We start from the raw sequence: 18,450 nt of genomic DNA on the forward strand, positions 1-18,450 counted from the left end.
ACATGACAAGTCCTTTTGTTTCGTTTGGGTAAATACCTAGGATAGGTCATTAGGTCATATTTAGGTTGATGCTTATATTGCCACCTTTTTTCAGAAGGGCCGTACCACGTCACAGTGCCCCCTCCCCGCCAATGATGTATAAGATTGGAAAATTCCCCAGTTTCTCTGCATCTTCATCATGTTTGTTACTGGAAGTGTTCTTCTTGTTTTGTTCTATTTTAATTTTAGCCTTTCAGATGAGTATGTCATGGTATATTTTTTAAAAGATTTTCTTTATTTATGAGAGACACTGAGAGAGAGAGGCAGAGACACAGGCAGAGGGAGGAGCAGGCTCCCTGCGGGGAACCCCATGCAGGACTCCATCCCAGGACCTGAGGATCACGACCTGAGCTGAAGGCAGGCACTCAACCACTGAGCCACCCAGGTGCCTTGTCATGGTATTTCGCTATGATTTTATTTACATTTCCCTAATGATTAAAGATACTGCGAATATATCCATGTGTTTCCTGGTTCCTTGTCCAGCTTTTATGAAGAGATTGTTCAAGTTATTGTTCATTTTAATTTTTATCTTGGTCTTTTTATTTCAAAATGTATTTGCTTTTTTTTTTTCTTTTATTTCTTCCAGGATATGGCTTGCCTCTTCATTTTACTAATGATATCTTTGGAAGGGTACACATTTTAAATTTTGATTAAGTCCAGTTTGTTATTTTTTATTTTTTAAAAGATTTTATTTATTTATTCATGAGAGACAGAGAGAGGCAGAGACATAGGGAGAGGGAGAAGTAGGCTTCCTGTGGGGAGCCGGATGTAGGACTCTGGGATCACACCCTGAGCCAAAGGTGGACACTCAACTGTTGAGCCACCCAGGTGTCCTGTAGTTTGTTATTTTTTAAAATAAGGTAAGAACTTCGGTGTGTGGTCTGAGAAATATTGGTATGTCTATTGTTACACAAATATATGATTTCTTCCAGAAATATTATAGAGTTATGTTTTACGCATAGGATACTCTTTAAACTAATATTTCTTTCAGTGAGAGGTATAAATGTGAAGTTAATTTTTTTTCATATGAATGCCTAGTTGTTCCAGCAATATTATTTGAAATGACCATCTTTTCTTCATTGAATTCAGTTGGCATCTTCGTCAAAATTCAATTGACCTTATATGCATGGATCTCTTTTTGAACCCGCCCAACCCTCCCTTTCAAAATTTTTTCCAGTTTATTAAATCTAGGATTTGGTTCTTGCATTGCTCTTTTGCAGACCTCATCTCTACAACTAGACCATAAGCCACTTGAGGTAAGGATCAGGTCTTCTTTGTCTTTGGATCTCTTAGTACTTATATAGTGCCTGTCCCCAAAGGGGTGCTCATATTTTTGTTTTTAGTAGCAGAGTCTACATAACAAATAGCAAATGATCACAAAAAATCAAGACTGGACCCATACATGTTCTGGAAATGATATCTGACTAAAGCATCATGACTCAGGCATACGGAATTTGGCTAGGAATGATTGTAACAACAGCCAACACTTACTGAGTGATTGTTAAATGCCTGGCACTTTTCTCAGGGCGTTACCTAAATGCATGTGATAACCCCAGGAAGTAACTACAATTTCTATACTCATTTTACAGATGGTGAAACAGAGGTACAGAGGGGTTGGGCAGGTGGTTGAGCTGGTAAAGCAGAAATAGGATTCAAATCCAGGCAGTCTGGTTCCAAAGTCAGAGCACAAGCATGCTGCAGTACTGTCTCTCTACAGGTAGCAAAGGAGACTTGGTGAAGGTGGGCTGGGAATATCCAGGAACTAGAGAAAAGAGCTACCAAACTTGCATCATTTTTGCTATTTATGTGCAATGCTTACCTGAACAAATATGTGGTAAAATAATCATTTCAGCAATGAAATACGTCCTTTTGTTTCTTATGGTTTCAGGTGGCTGACTTTAAAATGCAATTTAAAATACCTTCACAAAATGATTAGCTCAGAAGATGACTGAGTCACTTTCTTTCCATCAGATATCTATTTATATATGTAATTAGAAATTTTCCGTATGTCTAGTGATCCTATCATAGAGATAAATTATTTATAATTTATGATGCTATAACCACCCTCACCTGGTTAAAGCATGATAAATCATTAACATCAACGGCAAAAACAGAAATCTCTTGATTTCACCACAGCCAGAAGTGAAACTATTAATTATAGCAGAGGGAAACTGTAATTGCAGAGCAAATACTATATGCATCAAATACAAACACATACCATTGTATAGGTCCCAGGCTGGGCCTAGGCCCAATATGTTAATAAAATTAAGTTTTAATTGTTTGTTTTGTGATTTCCATTGAGTAAAGTCAATAGGACAGAAGAACAGAACCACAGATAGCCAAAATACACTTTGGCATCGAGGCTATACAAGATCTGGGAGGGAATCTAGAAAAATGACAACGATAAAATAATAGCTGTCCTTTATTTTCTTATCGCTTTAATTTTCATCATAAATAAACAGTGGGGGGGATCCCTGGGTGGCGCAGCGGTTTGGCGCCTGCCTTTGGCCCAGGGCGCGATCCTGGAGACCCGGGATCGAATCCCACGTCGGGCTCCCGGTGCATGGAGCCTGCTTCTCCCTCTGCCTGTGTCTCTGCCTCTCTCTCTCTCTGTGACTATCATAAATAAATAAAAATTTTAAAAAAATTAAAAAAAAAATAAATAAACAGTGGGGGTAAAAGAAAACACACATTGTTTCTGCCTATGTAAACCCAGTGGTTCTAGACAATTCAGATTTTATTGAATAGCATGTTGTTCATGAATCTTCTGAACTGTTGTGTATTTCACGGGAAATAGCCCTCACCTCCACCCTGGTCCTGCCTCAGATGCTGTTCTGAGGTGCTCACTTCAGTTGGCACATAAAACCACACATGGTATTACTAAAAGACTCAGAGAGAGTGGCCAGTTTCTCAGGCAGGATGAAAGCACACGTGGTTAATGCCCAGGACACTGTCCACTTAAGAAAATAACTAGGTGAGGGGTGACTATGTGGCTCAGTCAGTTAAGCATCTGCCTTCAGCTCAGGTCATGATCCCAGGGTCCAAGGATCGAGCCCCAAGTTGGGTTCCCTGCTCAGCACTGAGTCTGCTTCTCCTTCTGCCCCTGATCTCTGCTCATGCTTTCTCTCTCTCTCTCAAATAAATAAGATCTTTTAAAAAAGGAAGAAAATAAGTAGGTGATATACATGTACAGAGTCAAGTTTGCTTGGAACTTCTGGTAGGAGGGCACTGCTGCCTGTATATCCTTCACCAAGAAAGGCTGTGTCATCTTGAACTGGGACGAGAACGTTTGAACACAGAGCGGGTGAGGGTCAAGTGTGACAGGTGCCCAGCCACTTCAGCTGAATTAACTCTGAAAGTCAATGGGATGACAGGTGTCACAGGCAGATCACGCTCCCTTAAATCCTGGGATGGCATTAGCCAGGCAGTTGATTTCATTTTGTTTACTTTTATTTACTTAATTGATTAATTTTGAGGGAGGGCAATCTGAGGGAAGTAAGAGGACATAATTTTTTTTCTTGGTAATCTAGAACCTGAGGACTTGAGGGTTGTTCTAAAGATGAAGAATTCAAAATCCCCTTTGAGCAGAAAGCCCCTATTCCTAAAAGGCAGGTGATTACAAAGAAAAAATTGTGTTTGGCGGTATGCAGAAAGCTCAAGCGTCACCAAGATGGGATCAATATGAAGCATCTGTACATGTACAAAGCAGCACATGTTACAATGATTAACAGTCAAACAAAGACTTAAGGAAATTACAAGGCAAATTTCCCTGAAGTCTCTCAGTAGTTATTTGTGTCTGAAGGTGATTTTGTATTTTATGTCATTATATTTTCTAATTTCACTGAAGGAAAGCTAACCACATTCGTGGATTTTATTTTTTTGCCTTGGCCTAAAAAATGCCTCAGGGCTGATTCAGGCCCGGTTCAGTGGCAATCAACGGTCTCAGAGGCTGTCTGCATGTTTAAATAGCTTCTCGCCTGTTTATTTTGCACTGTTTTATCCTGTAAGCTGTCTCAAGGCCCTTCCAATATAAGCAGGAGGATTTAAATCTTAATAAATTGAAATCTGAATAACAGAGGCAATCTGGGTTTGGAGGTCTAGAATGATTAGGATAAACATCTCTATTCCCATTCCCACGTTATCCATGTGCATGTACGTATTGCCCTCGATCAGGATCAGTAATAATCAAAATAGTAACAACAGCCAGAGGAATGATGATATTTAGATTTAAATAGGACTTTACAGTTTATAAGCACTTTTACTTACAGGTTTTAATTCTATCCTGAGAATAGTTCTAAGGGGTAGGAAGAAAAGGTGTCACACCACTTTACAGATCAAGACACTGAGTCACTAAAAGATTAAGACAAGCCTACAACAAGAGGGACACGTGGTGGCACTGGAACCAGAACCCAGTTCTTTCCAACAGCTTTGCCAGAATTTAGCCAGATGTATCAACATACATGTGCCAACAATAAGGACTTTCAATCACATCCCGATTAAACTATTGGAAATACCTTCTTACAAAGCTTTGAACAGGGACACCACAGAAATCCAGAGTCACTTCTCTTTTAAAAAAGATAACCAAAGGGATTTTTCATCAGTTCAATCAATTCTAGGATTGGAAGTGACAACTCAGGAATGCTCAAATACTTTTCTCTAGCCTCCTGTTATTTTGATGGAAGACATGAAAATACATATGACTTTCTTTTTTTTTTTTTTTTTACATATGACTTTCTTAATTGAAATTTAACACCAAAATGTTTATTCTGTTCTATCATTTGTCATCACTCAAAATGCTGAGAAGTTGACTCTTTAGACATAGTAGAAGTAACATCACAAAGATACATTCTAACATTAACAGAAACAACAACAATTAAAAAGGCTTACCTTGCAGCCTTCACATGTAATGACACCATAATGGATTCCTGATGATTTGTCTCCACAGATCTTGCAAGGAATAATTTCAATTTGAGCTGCAACAGAAGCACGCAACCAGTTAATTACATTTTCTTTTAAACACCTTATAAAAGCGTTCCCTGATCAGCATTTGTATAGTGAAAACTAATAACCTGCTAAACATTATACTGCATTAACTATTCATTGCTGAACTGTGAGGGTCCCCCTAGAGCCCTGGACTAAATTATGGCTGCTCGTTATATAATAGCTTTCGGGTTATTAAAATGGGTCATTTGAGAAGGTGTTTAAGAACCCACAAGAAGACTGGAATCAGCATTTCAAAGCCTTCAAGAACTGGAGAGCTCGCAGTTTAGGCCTCAGAGCAAAGCAGATACTAAAATGTTTCCTCCGATCTCATTTTCCATCATTATTTTTAAAAGGTCATAAATCTGTCTTGGCTGAGCATTGTAGCTCCACTGGTAGGGAAAAAAAATATACTCCAGAAAGTCAAGACTACTTAGGAAAATGATTCAATTCAAAATATTAATAAGTTACATATGATGGCAAGTTAAGAATGCCTTAATCTTCTTTTTTAATTAATGTAGTTTCCATGTGTTAAAAAATTAGTCCATTTGTGTACGATCAAAACCTTTCAACCATAAAGTTAATATCCTATCTGAATTTAATAATGGTGAATCCTAATGAATAGTATATGTAGCTTCTGAGTTCTTGATGTTGGAAACTGATTGCCTCGTACACCATGCATATGCTTCTATTCCACTGATTTCCGTGAAGATGCCTCATATAGAAGACCACCCAATGACTAATAAATATTATACCCATGTTCTCAAATATGACAAAGCACATTTCTCAGCAAACACAATATATCTTGAGTATGGTTGGTTGGAAAGAACATAATTAAGGATTAAAAAAATAACCTAAGGAGTAATTCGGCGAAACAGAGTTCTTGGCCCACTTATTAAATAGAATTTATATATGAAATAAAGACCAATACTGAGCTGTATATACAGGATAGCAATGTTCACCAGTTTATACGGAATGTTCCATTATGCTAAGTTTTATTTTCCATGGTTTTCACAATGGATATCATGTCAGATTGCTAAATCACACACACAAACACAATTGTAAGAGCATAAATATACTTCATTTTCATATGGCCCCTCCCTAGGCCACATGCTTTATACAAAGCAATGACTTATTCAAGGAATATGTTGCACAATATAAGTAAGACACACATACACACAGCCTACTCTTTCTTCCAGCGTAATCCCGTATCCTGGAATAATTTCCACCACGACTTACTTTGGATTTGATGTGACACTTGCATTCAATACTCAGAAATAGCATATAATAAATTACTGGATTTGACCTCATTATAAACCATGTGTACCTGCTAACTTCCTTTCAAGAGGACTAGTACAAGTACTGTAGTGACTTTTACGGAGTGCAAGCTATTCTAGAGGAAGAGTCCTTTACACGTCAATCACTTTTTCTTTTAAGATTTATTTATTTATTTTAGAGAGTGGCGGGGGGAGAGGGAGAGAGAGTGTGTGTGTATGTGTGTGTGTGAGTAAATGCAGTGGGGAAGGGGAGAGAAAGAAAGAGACTTAAGCAGACTACCCTGAGCGCCAAGCCTGATGCGGGGCTCGACCTCATGACCCTGGGAACATGACCTGAGTGGAAACCAAGAGTCGGATGCTTAACCAACTATGCCACCCAGGCACCCCTCATGTCAATCACTTTTAGTGTTGACATACTGAGCTTCATTGTCCAGAGTTAGAGACTGTTCAAAATCTTACATCCAATATATTTTCTGTAACGGATAAATTTTCCAATGCCTCGGTAATGGTGTCTTTGTATACTGTCTATTCTGAGTTATGCAGCTTAATGTGTTATAAGGTCACATTTAACAAAGACGATAATTTCTAAGTCTGCCTCACCTTTGTGGCTTGATTCGTTCAAGGAAATTCTTTATGAAATCCAAACTCTAATCACGCTTCGTATTTATGGCCCCTCCAATATTTTTAATATAGTCAAGGCCAAGTTTTGTGTCACATGTTGTCTGCTGCTTGAGAGAGAGTTACAGGCAACATTTTTGAGACACAAAACCCAAGTGGTGGTACAGACATTCTGAAAGGTGATATCAACTGAGAGTGATGGCCTGTATTTTCCCACAGGAATTAACTAGTCTGTAATGAGAACCAGCCTCTCCCACCCCAACCCCTAAGGAATAGAATAATTAGGCAACACAAAGTACCTGGGCCATCTATTAAACAAAATTTATATGTGAAATAAAAAGACCGACACCGAGCAGCTTCTGCTTATGTCTTACCTCAAGCCGTAACCACAGAAATCAGACACAGACAAACTTCACTAAATCCTTGTAGTTCAACTCGGCATCAAAACGACCTGAGGTAATTAAAGCAACCTCAGTGCTGAACCTGGGACTTTCAAGAGTTACCTTCCTTCCAGCTTAACAATGGAGAGATCAAGTACATCTGTTTAGTTTTTTATACGGTATAAAGGCCCTAGGCAGACCATATCGGGAACAAAATAAAACTATCCAGATCAAATGGAGAGTAATGTATTGCTGTTCATTCTGCCTGGGTTCAGAGTGGATTATGCATGAGAAGTGAAATGATGATATTTAAGGCAGGACCAAAATGTTTGCCAATGGCTCCTTGTAATCCTGCAAGTGATATGGAGGTCTGGCATGGAGGAGTCTCATCATGATAGGGGTGGCCCTGGGATCCTGGCCTGGCATTTTGACCCTTGGAATGACTCATGGCCTGGCTGCAGGGGCAGGGGGGTGGGGGTGGAGGGGAAGGCAGGAGAGTCACTGTAGCACAGACCTAGAGTTTAGTGCCAGCTACCACATAGGACTGCTGGCCTGAGTCAGGCTCCCAAACTCAGCCTTGCGTCAGCTTCCAGGGGCTTCAGATCTGGAGGGCACTCAAGCTGAGACATATTTCACACGATTTATGGAGGCCAAGTTGCTTAGTATGAATGGACTCACTGTAGATTGATCTGTATTTTCAAACAGGGGCCATTTGCCTAGATCTTTGACCCTCACTGTGTTTGTGCTTAGTTCCAGTGGACAGTGTTGGCTAAAGACTGGCAATTAGAAAAGCTTCACCAGGAATCTCATGGTACGGTGATAGGAGGGTTCTCCAAAGCAAAGTTCAAGTATTCTGATTGGTCAGATCAAACTATTCTACTAGCCTACCCTCTGGGTTAGGTCTCTTATCTCCAAAGACAATTTCAGTTGCAAGTGCTCTTTAGGAAATGATTAAAACCCACCTGCTCCAAAAAGCAAACTCTCTGAATGTGATCTGATCACATGTGTTGATATTTCCAGAAAGCAAACATTTGCAGACTGGACCAGGGCACTTACTCAACCTTCCATTTAATCCAACAATGCATTAAAGCCACTTCCCTCCACCTTTTAGTCAATTTACAGAATTCAAATGTATCAATGAGGAAAAAAAGGCCTTGCAATATTTTTTTTTCAAAAGGAAAGCAGTTTAGTTCCTTAAATTTGAGTTTTCAGACCAAGAAGAGAGAAGAGGACAAAAATCCCTTTGCCCTTTGCTTTCTACCCCTCGGGCTTTTTCATTTTCTAACAGGCAGTGTTGTGTCTTTTCAAAATAATCTTCTTTTAACACAAATTATGAGTCTTGGCCCATATATATACTGCACACATTAACTCAGCCAGAATTTCAAAGGATGAGTTCTGTCAGACATCACTACTGTCACAAGTATATTGATTAAATTAGTCCACATACATATTCATCGCAGCAAAGAGGTTTATTGTGTAGCAGAATATCTGAAGCAAGACGCACACATATAATCATGAATTGGCTTAACAATGCACAATCTTGCTATGAAAAATTCTAATTTGCCCACATTTTCAGCTCTATTGCCTAAATAATTTGCTCTCTCATGCACCCTAAGTAATTCAAGCAGGCTCTCCACACCTGCAGAGGCAAATTTCTGCAGTTTCAAGGAGCCGACAACAAGTGGCAGCGGGGAGTCAGGAAATCCTGGAATGCAAGTGTGCTAATTAGCCAAGTGGTCCTTGGGCTGGGCTGTCATTTAGCATTGTACTTCTATAAAAGGTTGGCTTTTTACTTCTAATTATAAAAGGGACAAGAACATGGACAATGGCATTCTTAACACCTCATTTATTCCTTAGGACTTTTGGGGAGATATCTTGGTCCAGAGAAAAATACCCATTCTCCCAGAGAATTAAAAAATACAATTGTACAAGACTTGTACCCATTTTATGCATGAAAGGTGATATCATGATAATCTAATGGATTTATCATAACCAATAATATGCAACACGTATTTGGGTCTATAATGTGTTAGGCATTATATCCATTCCTCTGACACCCAATGAGGTACGTGGTACCATCATTATCATCATCTGCATTTTTCAGAAGATGAAATGGAAGCTCAGAGAGGCTATACAACTTGCCCAAAGTCAGAGAGCTAGGATGAGGTAAGGCTGGGATTTGGACACATCGTCTTTTTGTTTAGCTCAATAGCTCTTTTTCCCTTTTCTCACCTTACTTCACACAGCCGAGCTAAATTGCTCCGATAACAACATCAAGAACACCAGGAACAGACTGCTATTGGTATGCCACCATTAACCAAGGATGCACAGGACACAACACAAATAATTTGTTTAAACTTGCAGAACTACAGAACTGATGTCAAGATATCTTTCTGGGAGTTACCTTATTAGTACTTTATAACTGCAAGCAATCATCGACCTTCTAGACCATTCTTCTCCATTTTATAAAATTCCAAGTACAGTTTCTGATCTTAGGATGACTGACACCAACATGTAACAATTCTTAAGGCTTGGGCAAGTTACTTAACCTCTCTGAGGCTCCATTTCATATTTGAAGATTCAGTGATACGTGTATAAATGTAGCACATAAATGATTGTTTTATATATGTATTCTCTGTATATATATATGCACATCACAAAGTTCTTAGAAATATTTGGCACTCAATAAATAGTAGTTATTATTATTGTTATTGTTGATAAGAAATCCTGCCTTATAGCGGAATGAAATTCTTTTCTCCAGACTTTAAGCTCTTTCCAAAGTGGGGATAGAGAAAAGCTGCTTATCCTCCAAATAATATGACAGGCAGTTCATACCAGCTACCACTGCAATCCTTTACAACATTGGCACTTAACTGCTACACCCCAGCAGTATGTTGCGATCAGCTGTGGTATGTGTCCCAAGGAATTTGTTACTAATAATAGTAAAAAAAAAATAAAATTTTTATTGGTTCGTATAAAAAATAAACTAATAGGGACCTACGGTTACCCCAATAATATCTTTCATCCTAGCTCACTTGCATAACCATATACTTTCTTGAATTGGACCAAACAGGGCAGGGTTACTGTTAGCTTGCCAGGAAATGGCCAAACCTTGGGTACACCCATGAGGGTATGTGACACAGATGAATGTTATGCAATTTTGTGTGTCTTGCAAAAACTGTCGAGAACTACTGCTTCAAACAAACAAACAAACAAAAAAAAACCCAAAACCCTGAAACAACTATCTTTTACACCAATCTGTTGACAGTCTTTCTTCTGGAGGGCTGAGAATATGGAAGACTTTTCACTTGCTATGTTACATATTCCTCCAATGTTTGAGTTTTTTTACAACCAGCATGTATTACTTTTGCAAGCAGAAAAACCAATAAAGATTAAAAAGAAAAACCCTAAGGCATTTGATTTTATTTTCAGCAAAATGGCTTGAGACTTTTATGGATTAGTCACTTTATTTTATCCCCAGTTTAAAACTGCTGGGGTATTAAAGCCTTCTCCAGCTGCCTGGACGGTCGCCGAGCCTGCATGTCAAGGCCGGCTGGGGGAGAGTGGCGCAGGCTTCACCTGCTTACCTGGAGGGGCTTTCAAAGCTCCTGGCTTCTGGATTTCTCTGCCCCCTCGGGGTCTGGCCACCTCCTAGTTTCAAGGGCACTGTGCCCTGTCACTGGGGCTCCAGCTGAGGGGACAGAAGCAGGGGCTGAAATTCATCTGGCTGTTGAGTGGGCTGCAGAGTGGCTCTAACAGCCCAGGGTAAGGGAGCCTTGCTTCAATTTGCCCAGATAAGCACTTCTTTTACAAACCATCTGCAGGGGTGATGCCTTCTTTGTAATGTGCAGAGGTACTGTGTGTACAAGCGGTGAACAATTCAGGGGGCAACATACTTTTCCTCCACTCTCAGGGCTGCTGCTGGAGGTCACAGGCCACCATAGGTTTTGCAGAGAGCTCTCGTTACATCTCCACGGTAGGAGGGGCATAGACTGTGGGCTTTGAACAGTCTGGCACATACAGCTGTCCCAGACGCATGGCTCGGTGTACAGCACAGGTAAGTTCCACGGCCCAGGCATGTTCAATGACCCTCCCAGGCGGGGAGGGTGGAGTTCCAGCTGCATACTATCCAAATTAACAATCAACTTGTTCCACCATTTTGTCTGCTGAGTATACACTAAACATAACACTAGTATGTTTCTCTGATAGACTCTTTCCTTCTACTGATTCTGGATTCTTTCTTAACAGTACATAATCCTCAGTAATCCTCGCTGAACATCACCAAAGCAAGTAGCCACCTAATTAGAAAAGCCCTACCCCTTTGATACAACAGCCCGGTGGTCATTTCTGGCAACAAAGAATGTCTGGTATTTGCAGAGTTCTGTAAGAGTCTTTAAAGTGCTTGTTCTCGTTAGCTTGTTTTGATTTTGGTGCTCACAACAACTCTGAAGTGAGCCATTGGGTATTATCAACCCCATTCTACAGATGCAGACAGTGAATCTCAGGAGAGTGAAATGGCTTCTCTATGTCTGGATTTCCCAGAGTTTCAATTGTAGAGGCAGCCACAAATAAGACAGACTTGGTGTCTCTTTCCTATTCAGGATTATTTGATGCCTTTAGATTTATGCTATCATCGATCTGAGGCTCCCAAGGGGAAATGACACAAGAGAGAAAGAGCTGCAGGCTGATTTAGCTAAGAAGTGGAGTCAGCGATCCTTCCAAGTCTCCCTCTGACCCTCAACTCGCTGGGTGGCCTAAAGCAAGTCACTTACACCTCCACTTCCTCCGTCTATAAAATGGGAATAATTCTTACCTCCCAGGCAGGTGGTGGTAAATGAATGCTCGCAAAGCTCTTTGAAGATGAAAAGACTTATATAAATGCGAAGCTTTAGGAAGCTTGGCATATCATTCTTGGCAAGGACCAGGACGCTGTGCCCTCACTACCCACAACAGGCTCCTCCACAAAGAGAATAAAGAAAATACACAGAACTGTAATTTTCATCTGCTAGCTAGACTTACTTAGTTGTTTTTTTTTTTTAATTGTTGGTTCCCAAAATGCCTTCCTGAGGGACTAATAGGTCCAGATGTTACTATCTTAGACTCAACTGAAGAAAAAGAGAACACATGGATGGAGAAGTCACCTCTCTGTAGCAGCTGTCAACAGCAAAGTCATGGAAACTAAACTTTTCACCAGGGCTTGGGCAGTCTTGCAGAGGCATCATGGAAACTGCATGATTCCCACATGCTAAATCATAAACATACATCTCACACTGTGACACTCTGAGTTTTGGTATTAAGGTGATGTCTGACTCAAAGGAACTTGTCAAATCACAGCCATTAAAAGAAAAAAAAGTCCTGCCCCTTATTCTGATCCCTACAAAAAACTCCTGTATCTTACCTACCATTTAAAGCTCTAAACTTTATAGCTTTATAACTTGATTGTGGTTTCTGCTGAGAATTTAACAGCTTTTTAAAAACTGATTTTTTAATAAAAAGTATTGCATATACCTGTCAAAATACATACACATAAACACACCTCAAACAGTTTAAGAGAGTAAGTATTTGCAAACTAAATCTAAAATAAGACAAAAGTGGAATTTTGGAACTTTGGCTATTTCCTTCAGACTTTATGCATGTATAACTTAGGTAAAGAAGAGTTAAAACACTGGGCCAGAATCCCCTATATGAATTCAGAGAGAGCTTAGCTGTGTACCTAGGAAATCTCTGAAGAATAAGGAAGACAGGCATATCTTCTCATGTGGCTTTCTGTGAATATACAGGTAGTTCTGACAATGGGAACTGAATTTTAATCCTTTGTAATATGTTTCTATCCTTACTAGATTAAGCTTTCCAGAGAAACTGACTCACATTCCCTGATGCATACATATCTTTGCTAAAAGCCCAATCCAAAAGAGCACTTCTGTCCCTAGACAGGGAAGTTCTATCAAATCAGAAAGGAAACAGATTTTTCATAGAAAGGAATAGTGGATGGCTTTGATTTTTAGAGCCAGTTCTACCTAGAACCCTCTACTACACAGTAATGTACAAAACACCTAAATCAAGGTAATTGACTTTTTACCTCTTTTTGGTTAACTACCTGATAGCCAACTTAACCTTGAATAAAATACTTGAATGGCAAGAGAAGTAGCTTCCTAATCCTTCACTTTATTCATCCAGCAGGCAAACACTGAATAAATTCTCATGCAATAAAGGATGATACCATTAATATTATCAATACAGACACCCTTCTCTGTTTTGTCTTCCCTAATCTAACTTCTCTATTGCCTTTGTAAATAGCGAGACATATTTCTTGTTGAGAATGTGTGGGGTTATATGCAATCAGGGAGCAAGACAAAGGCAAATGCCATTTGGCCAATTAATCTCAATTGGGGTAAGGTTCCTCTAAGATTCTAGAATTAACTACATTTTTTTTTCAATACTTAATTCTTTAAGATTTTCTAGGGCCTTGAGATCAGAAATAGCTAATAAAAATTCTTCTCTTGAATCTCAGTGTAGGTTAACTGTCATTTCGCATCAGCAGGAAAAAGGATCTAAGTGGTTAGACTATGATCAAGGCAAACCTCTAACAACTTATTTTCCAACAATAGATGTATGTCCCCTACATTCTCCTGGATAATACTAGGCCAAAAAATGTCAACTGACGCACAGAACTGCATCTAATCTTTTCTAGCGATCAACCTCACTCTAGATACCAATTCCTTTTTTCCCCTAAACAAGAACAACTGCACCCCACTTAGGTTAAATCTTCCTCCGCTTGCACTTGAGAGCAATGGGGTCAGCTCTTTGCTTTCATCATTCAAAGTCTGTTGTTCACAACAGAAAAAAACATCTTTAAAACCAAACCAAATCTGAAGATCTTATCTAGTTTCTGCTTAACCAAAAACATTAGAATTAGTGCATTTTATGAAATAATCTTATTTAACATAACTATCCCCCAATTCTCACACCTAACACTCCACTTGGCAGTTCTCTTAACTTCATACCTGCTTATGCATACTACAGGCTATCCTCATTGTACAATCTTGGTATTTCAATTTAGAAGTTTTTATTTTTCTTAATATGTACGTATAATGTTACAAAAATAAACAGACCGGGTGATTGAATCTCAAGTCCATGGATAGAACAATCTATTGACATAGAAATGGATCTTATAACGAACAGGACATTTGTTTAAATCTACTTGTTCTATGGCTTCATGTGAATCTCCTCCATTGTATGCTTAGTGTATGGCATCACAGTTTACTGAATAAATCAATCAAAACATTCTATTTGCCTCAGAACACTCCTTAAAGAGCTAAAATCTCCTGCCTAAGAAGTCAGCCACTGATTGCTAGTTCCAACTGTACAATTGCTATGACCCCCCCTCCCCCACCACCCAAGGGTGCTATCACAAAAATCAGTTGGATGAAGATGTGTAGAAGTGGGTCAAAATAACAAGAATCCAGGTTACATCATCAAAGTTCACCAGGCCAAGGAATCCACTGCCTTCTTTCCATTAGCTTGGATTGTTGTTTTGTTTTGTTTTGTTTTTTGATCAGTTACAATTCATTGAATAGTAGATTATGTCATTTAAGAAATATTCTCTAACCAAATCAAGTCTGGATTCATGGCAGAAGATTGAAAATAACTTTTAACTTTAAGCCTTGGAAATACATTTACATCCCTCCATAGTAAGCCATAGAGGACTAAAATGACAATACATCCATAGTCATGAGAACATAGGTCAGTGACACCAGAACTTTCTTGGTCCAAAGATCTAGGGTGACTATGGTCAAAAGGATTACTCCACAGCCCAGATCACCCCCTTCACCTCTGTGCTATTTCCCACTTTACAAAATCTCCGTAGAATTAATAGGGAGAATGGAGCTTTGGACAATAAGCCAGGGAAAGGTCTGGTTTTTATTAAAAGTCATAAGCAAATTATTCAGACTTGCCAGAAGCAGAAGTATAGATATTGTCATATTAATCATATTAAGATTGTAAGATCTTGAAGGATTAGTGATCAACTCCTACAAGAAAGATTCTGCTGGGTTCTCTACCTCTAATTTCCAGGATATAGTCAATGACATCTAAATAGCCGTTATGTCAAGTTCTAAGCCTTCAAATACATCACAGATATTTCTGAATGGCAGTTCAATAGTATTTTTAAAAATTATCTTTTATGATGCTTTTCTTAGATACCCAGTTCAGCCAGGCATAGGAATGACCAGACAAGTGACCTGAGGACTTTTTTTTTCTCTCTCTCTAAATGTATGCTCTTTAAACTTGCTTTTTAAAGAAACATTTCCATTCTTAATTACATAAAATCAACTGGAGAACAGTTAACAATACCTGCTGATAGCTGAAGCACACTTTTTTCCATGTCTGTTCCCATGGGGAGAAAGCAGGAGCTGGTAGCTATTGCTTTGTAGCAAAGGGAGATACAGTAAAAGGCAGTAGAGCCTTGGGGATATTTCGTAGTTGTGAGGCAGGAGGAGAAGGAATGTTCTGACCAAGTTAAGAGATTGTCAGAATGATTTTAAGAAGGTTTGAACATCAGACTAAGCATCAATTTACAGACTATAATACCTAATAAATGTCATTTTTCCTAACAAAAGGAAAAGTGTATCATGGGTGTTTATTTTGAAGCTGCCTATTTGTATGTGAGCCATGTACTAGAGATGAGGTAAGAAAGCCATGAGACGCTATCATGTGGCGCTATCATAGGAAGATTCACGGCACTGTCCTTATTCCACTTTCAGTTTCTGCTCCTATAGTCCAAGGAGCTGCTTCTGCCTGCAGACAAATGTTTCAGATGATATTCTATGACTGTCTTGCACAGACTCCTATCAGCTACCCAGCATTTGGCCACGTGCGCTTTTGCCACTTAAGATAGCTTGAGTGAGTGAGGGTGACATTATCATGGGAATAAGTGAATTCTTCTCATTTGCAGTAAAAATGCACCATTCACACACTGTGGTACTTCAGTGTGGCAAGGTTTTGAAATCCACTTCACAAGTGATGGCAGCACATTTCACATCAGATGGAAACACACTCTGATTGCTAACAGCTGCTGCAGGCATATCTTACTGTCACAGCCTGGGCTCAGAATAGCAGGTCCTTTTTAATGCCCATGACTGCTACCATCTTAAATCATCACACACACACCATATGCCACATGCTCACACACAGGTCCATCCAGCTGCAAGTCCTACCATTCCTTGCTGGGAACCTTCATGGTTAGCCACCAGGGATGCAAAGGGGGTACACAGAACCCACTAGCACACTTCATCTTGTTACATTAGCTTCAGGGTATACAAATTAAGGATGAAAGTGAAAACTGTTTTAAAAGGAGAAGAAAGTAAAGAGTTGAGTATAACCTTTAAGGTAAACTCCTCCTCTTCATCACCATGCATGTTTTAAGGACAGTAGTATCTGGCAAGGGCTGTAACTGGAGTTGAGGGAGCTAGCAGAAGAATGAAGAATGGGTCATTATACTCCTTTTAAATAAAGACATGGTAAACTTCAGCAGCTTTCTGTGTTTTCTTTTTTTAAGATTTACTTATTTAGTTTAGAGGGGAGGGGCAGAAAGGGAGGGAGGGGGAGACAGAGAGACAGAGAGAGAGACAGAGAGAGAGAGAAGAGAGAGATAGAGAATCTCCAGCAGACGCCCTGCTGAGCACAGAGCCCAACACAGGGGCTCAGCCCCATGACCTTGAGATCATGACCCAAGCAGAAACCAAGAGTCGGATGCTTAACTGACTGAGACACCCAGGCACCCCTAGCAGCTTTATTCTTAATGCAGAGGCCTAAGATGAGAAGTAACACTAAACAGATATAAAGCAGATTTGAAAGAGACCAGTGCATATTATGCCAGCGACCCACTTTCTAGGTAAAGCCCATGGCAAGCCTGGCATCTTGGAGAGGTGGTAAGCAGAGGAAGTGGGAGAGGTTTCTAAGAGCTGTGTGGTGAGATAGCAAAAAGACTGAGCTACAGGGTTAGGAAGCTTCTAAAACTACATGTCAGTGAGTGCAATCTACCAAACCCCCGAGAACCTCTGTGAGCATCTTTCTCCAGGGCTCAGCTTCCCTTGTCTGTGCTTAGGTACACTGTTGCACCAGACAGTCTCCCCGATTCAGTCCTGCTAGAATGATACTGTGATTTGATGGTTAAGGGCGAGTTGACCTGTCATTTCTCCAACAGGGGGGGACGTCTTTTTAATGGCAAAACTCGGCAGGTGTCATCTAGTCAGGGAAAAAGTAGTAATAGAAAGTGGAAGAGAAGCCTGCCTGGCAACCAAGTTGTCTATTTCATCTCATTTTGGTTTAGGAAAGGGAACATAATGAAATGTTCTCGTCAAAGTCCAGAATTAAAGTCCTGCCAGAGCTCCTACCAAAGCTTGAACACTTTATTTCTACCCACCCGCCCCCTCCTTTTTTTGCCTTATTTAAAAACAAATGTTTACTACTCTCAATCAAAGAGCATTCCTTGCAATACCATGCCATTATAGAAGAGACAAAACAACACAATGCTAACGTGGTATTGATGGAAAGTAAAGTATTATTTTCCCTTCATGGTAAACAATTTCCATAGAAAGCCCTGGAATAGAGGGAGGTTGTTTATATCCCCCCCCCCCCACAACACCAGTAATTGTGTGCTTTTGCTTTAAATCCATAGCACCAAAGCCCTTGGCTAGGAGCATCAGTAATGCAAATATATTTCCCATTGTCATTTCTTTTTTTTTTTTTTTAAGAATTTTATTTATTTATTCATGAGAGACACAGAGAGAGAGGCAGAGACACAGGCAGAGGGAGAAGCAGGCTCCATGCAGGGAGCCCGACGAGGAACTTGATCCCGGGTCTCCAGGACCACACCCCAGGCTGCAGGCAGCACTAAACCACTGCGCCACCAGGGCTGCCCATCAGTTATTTTTCAAAACAAAACCTCCAACAGCAAAGCATTTTAGAACCTCAAGCAATGTGGTTCCCAGCAACAAGTGTCTAAAGGCATCAGAAGGCATTGGCAAGGGCCAAGTCCAAGGTCATGTCAAGGACCATTAAGACACACAGAAGTAAACTTCTGAGGCAGGTACTGGTGGCAGCACAAAAGTGTTTTCATCTCATCATACAGGAGCCTTCCCTGTGAGATGTTGAGG

The 18,450-nt window shown here is 39.9% G+C and overlaps 1 protein-coding gene across 2 annotated transcripts in view; it reads right to left on the bottom strand.

Moving 5' to 3' along the window:
• The window catches only part of RORA (RAR related orphan receptor A), a 710,690-nt gene that overhangs the window by 38,896 nt on the left and 653,344 nt on the right, over nucleotides 1-18,450 (bottom strand). For both annotated transcript variants that reach the window (XM_072808955.1, XM_072808956.1), the window contains one exon: nucleotides 4,927-5,012. In XM_072808955.1, the coding sequence (XP_072665056.1) occupies nucleotides 4,927-5,012 (86 nt within the window). The remainder of the gene's footprint in view (nucleotides 1-4,926; nucleotides 5,013-18,450) is intronic.

This window comes from Canis lupus, chromosome 32 (genome assembly GCF_048164855.1).
Source record: "Canis lupus baileyi chromosome 32, mCanLup2.hap1, whole genome shotgun sequence".
Taxonomy (NCBI): Eukaryota; Metazoa; Chordata; class Mammalia; order Carnivora; family Canidae; genus Canis; species Canis lupus.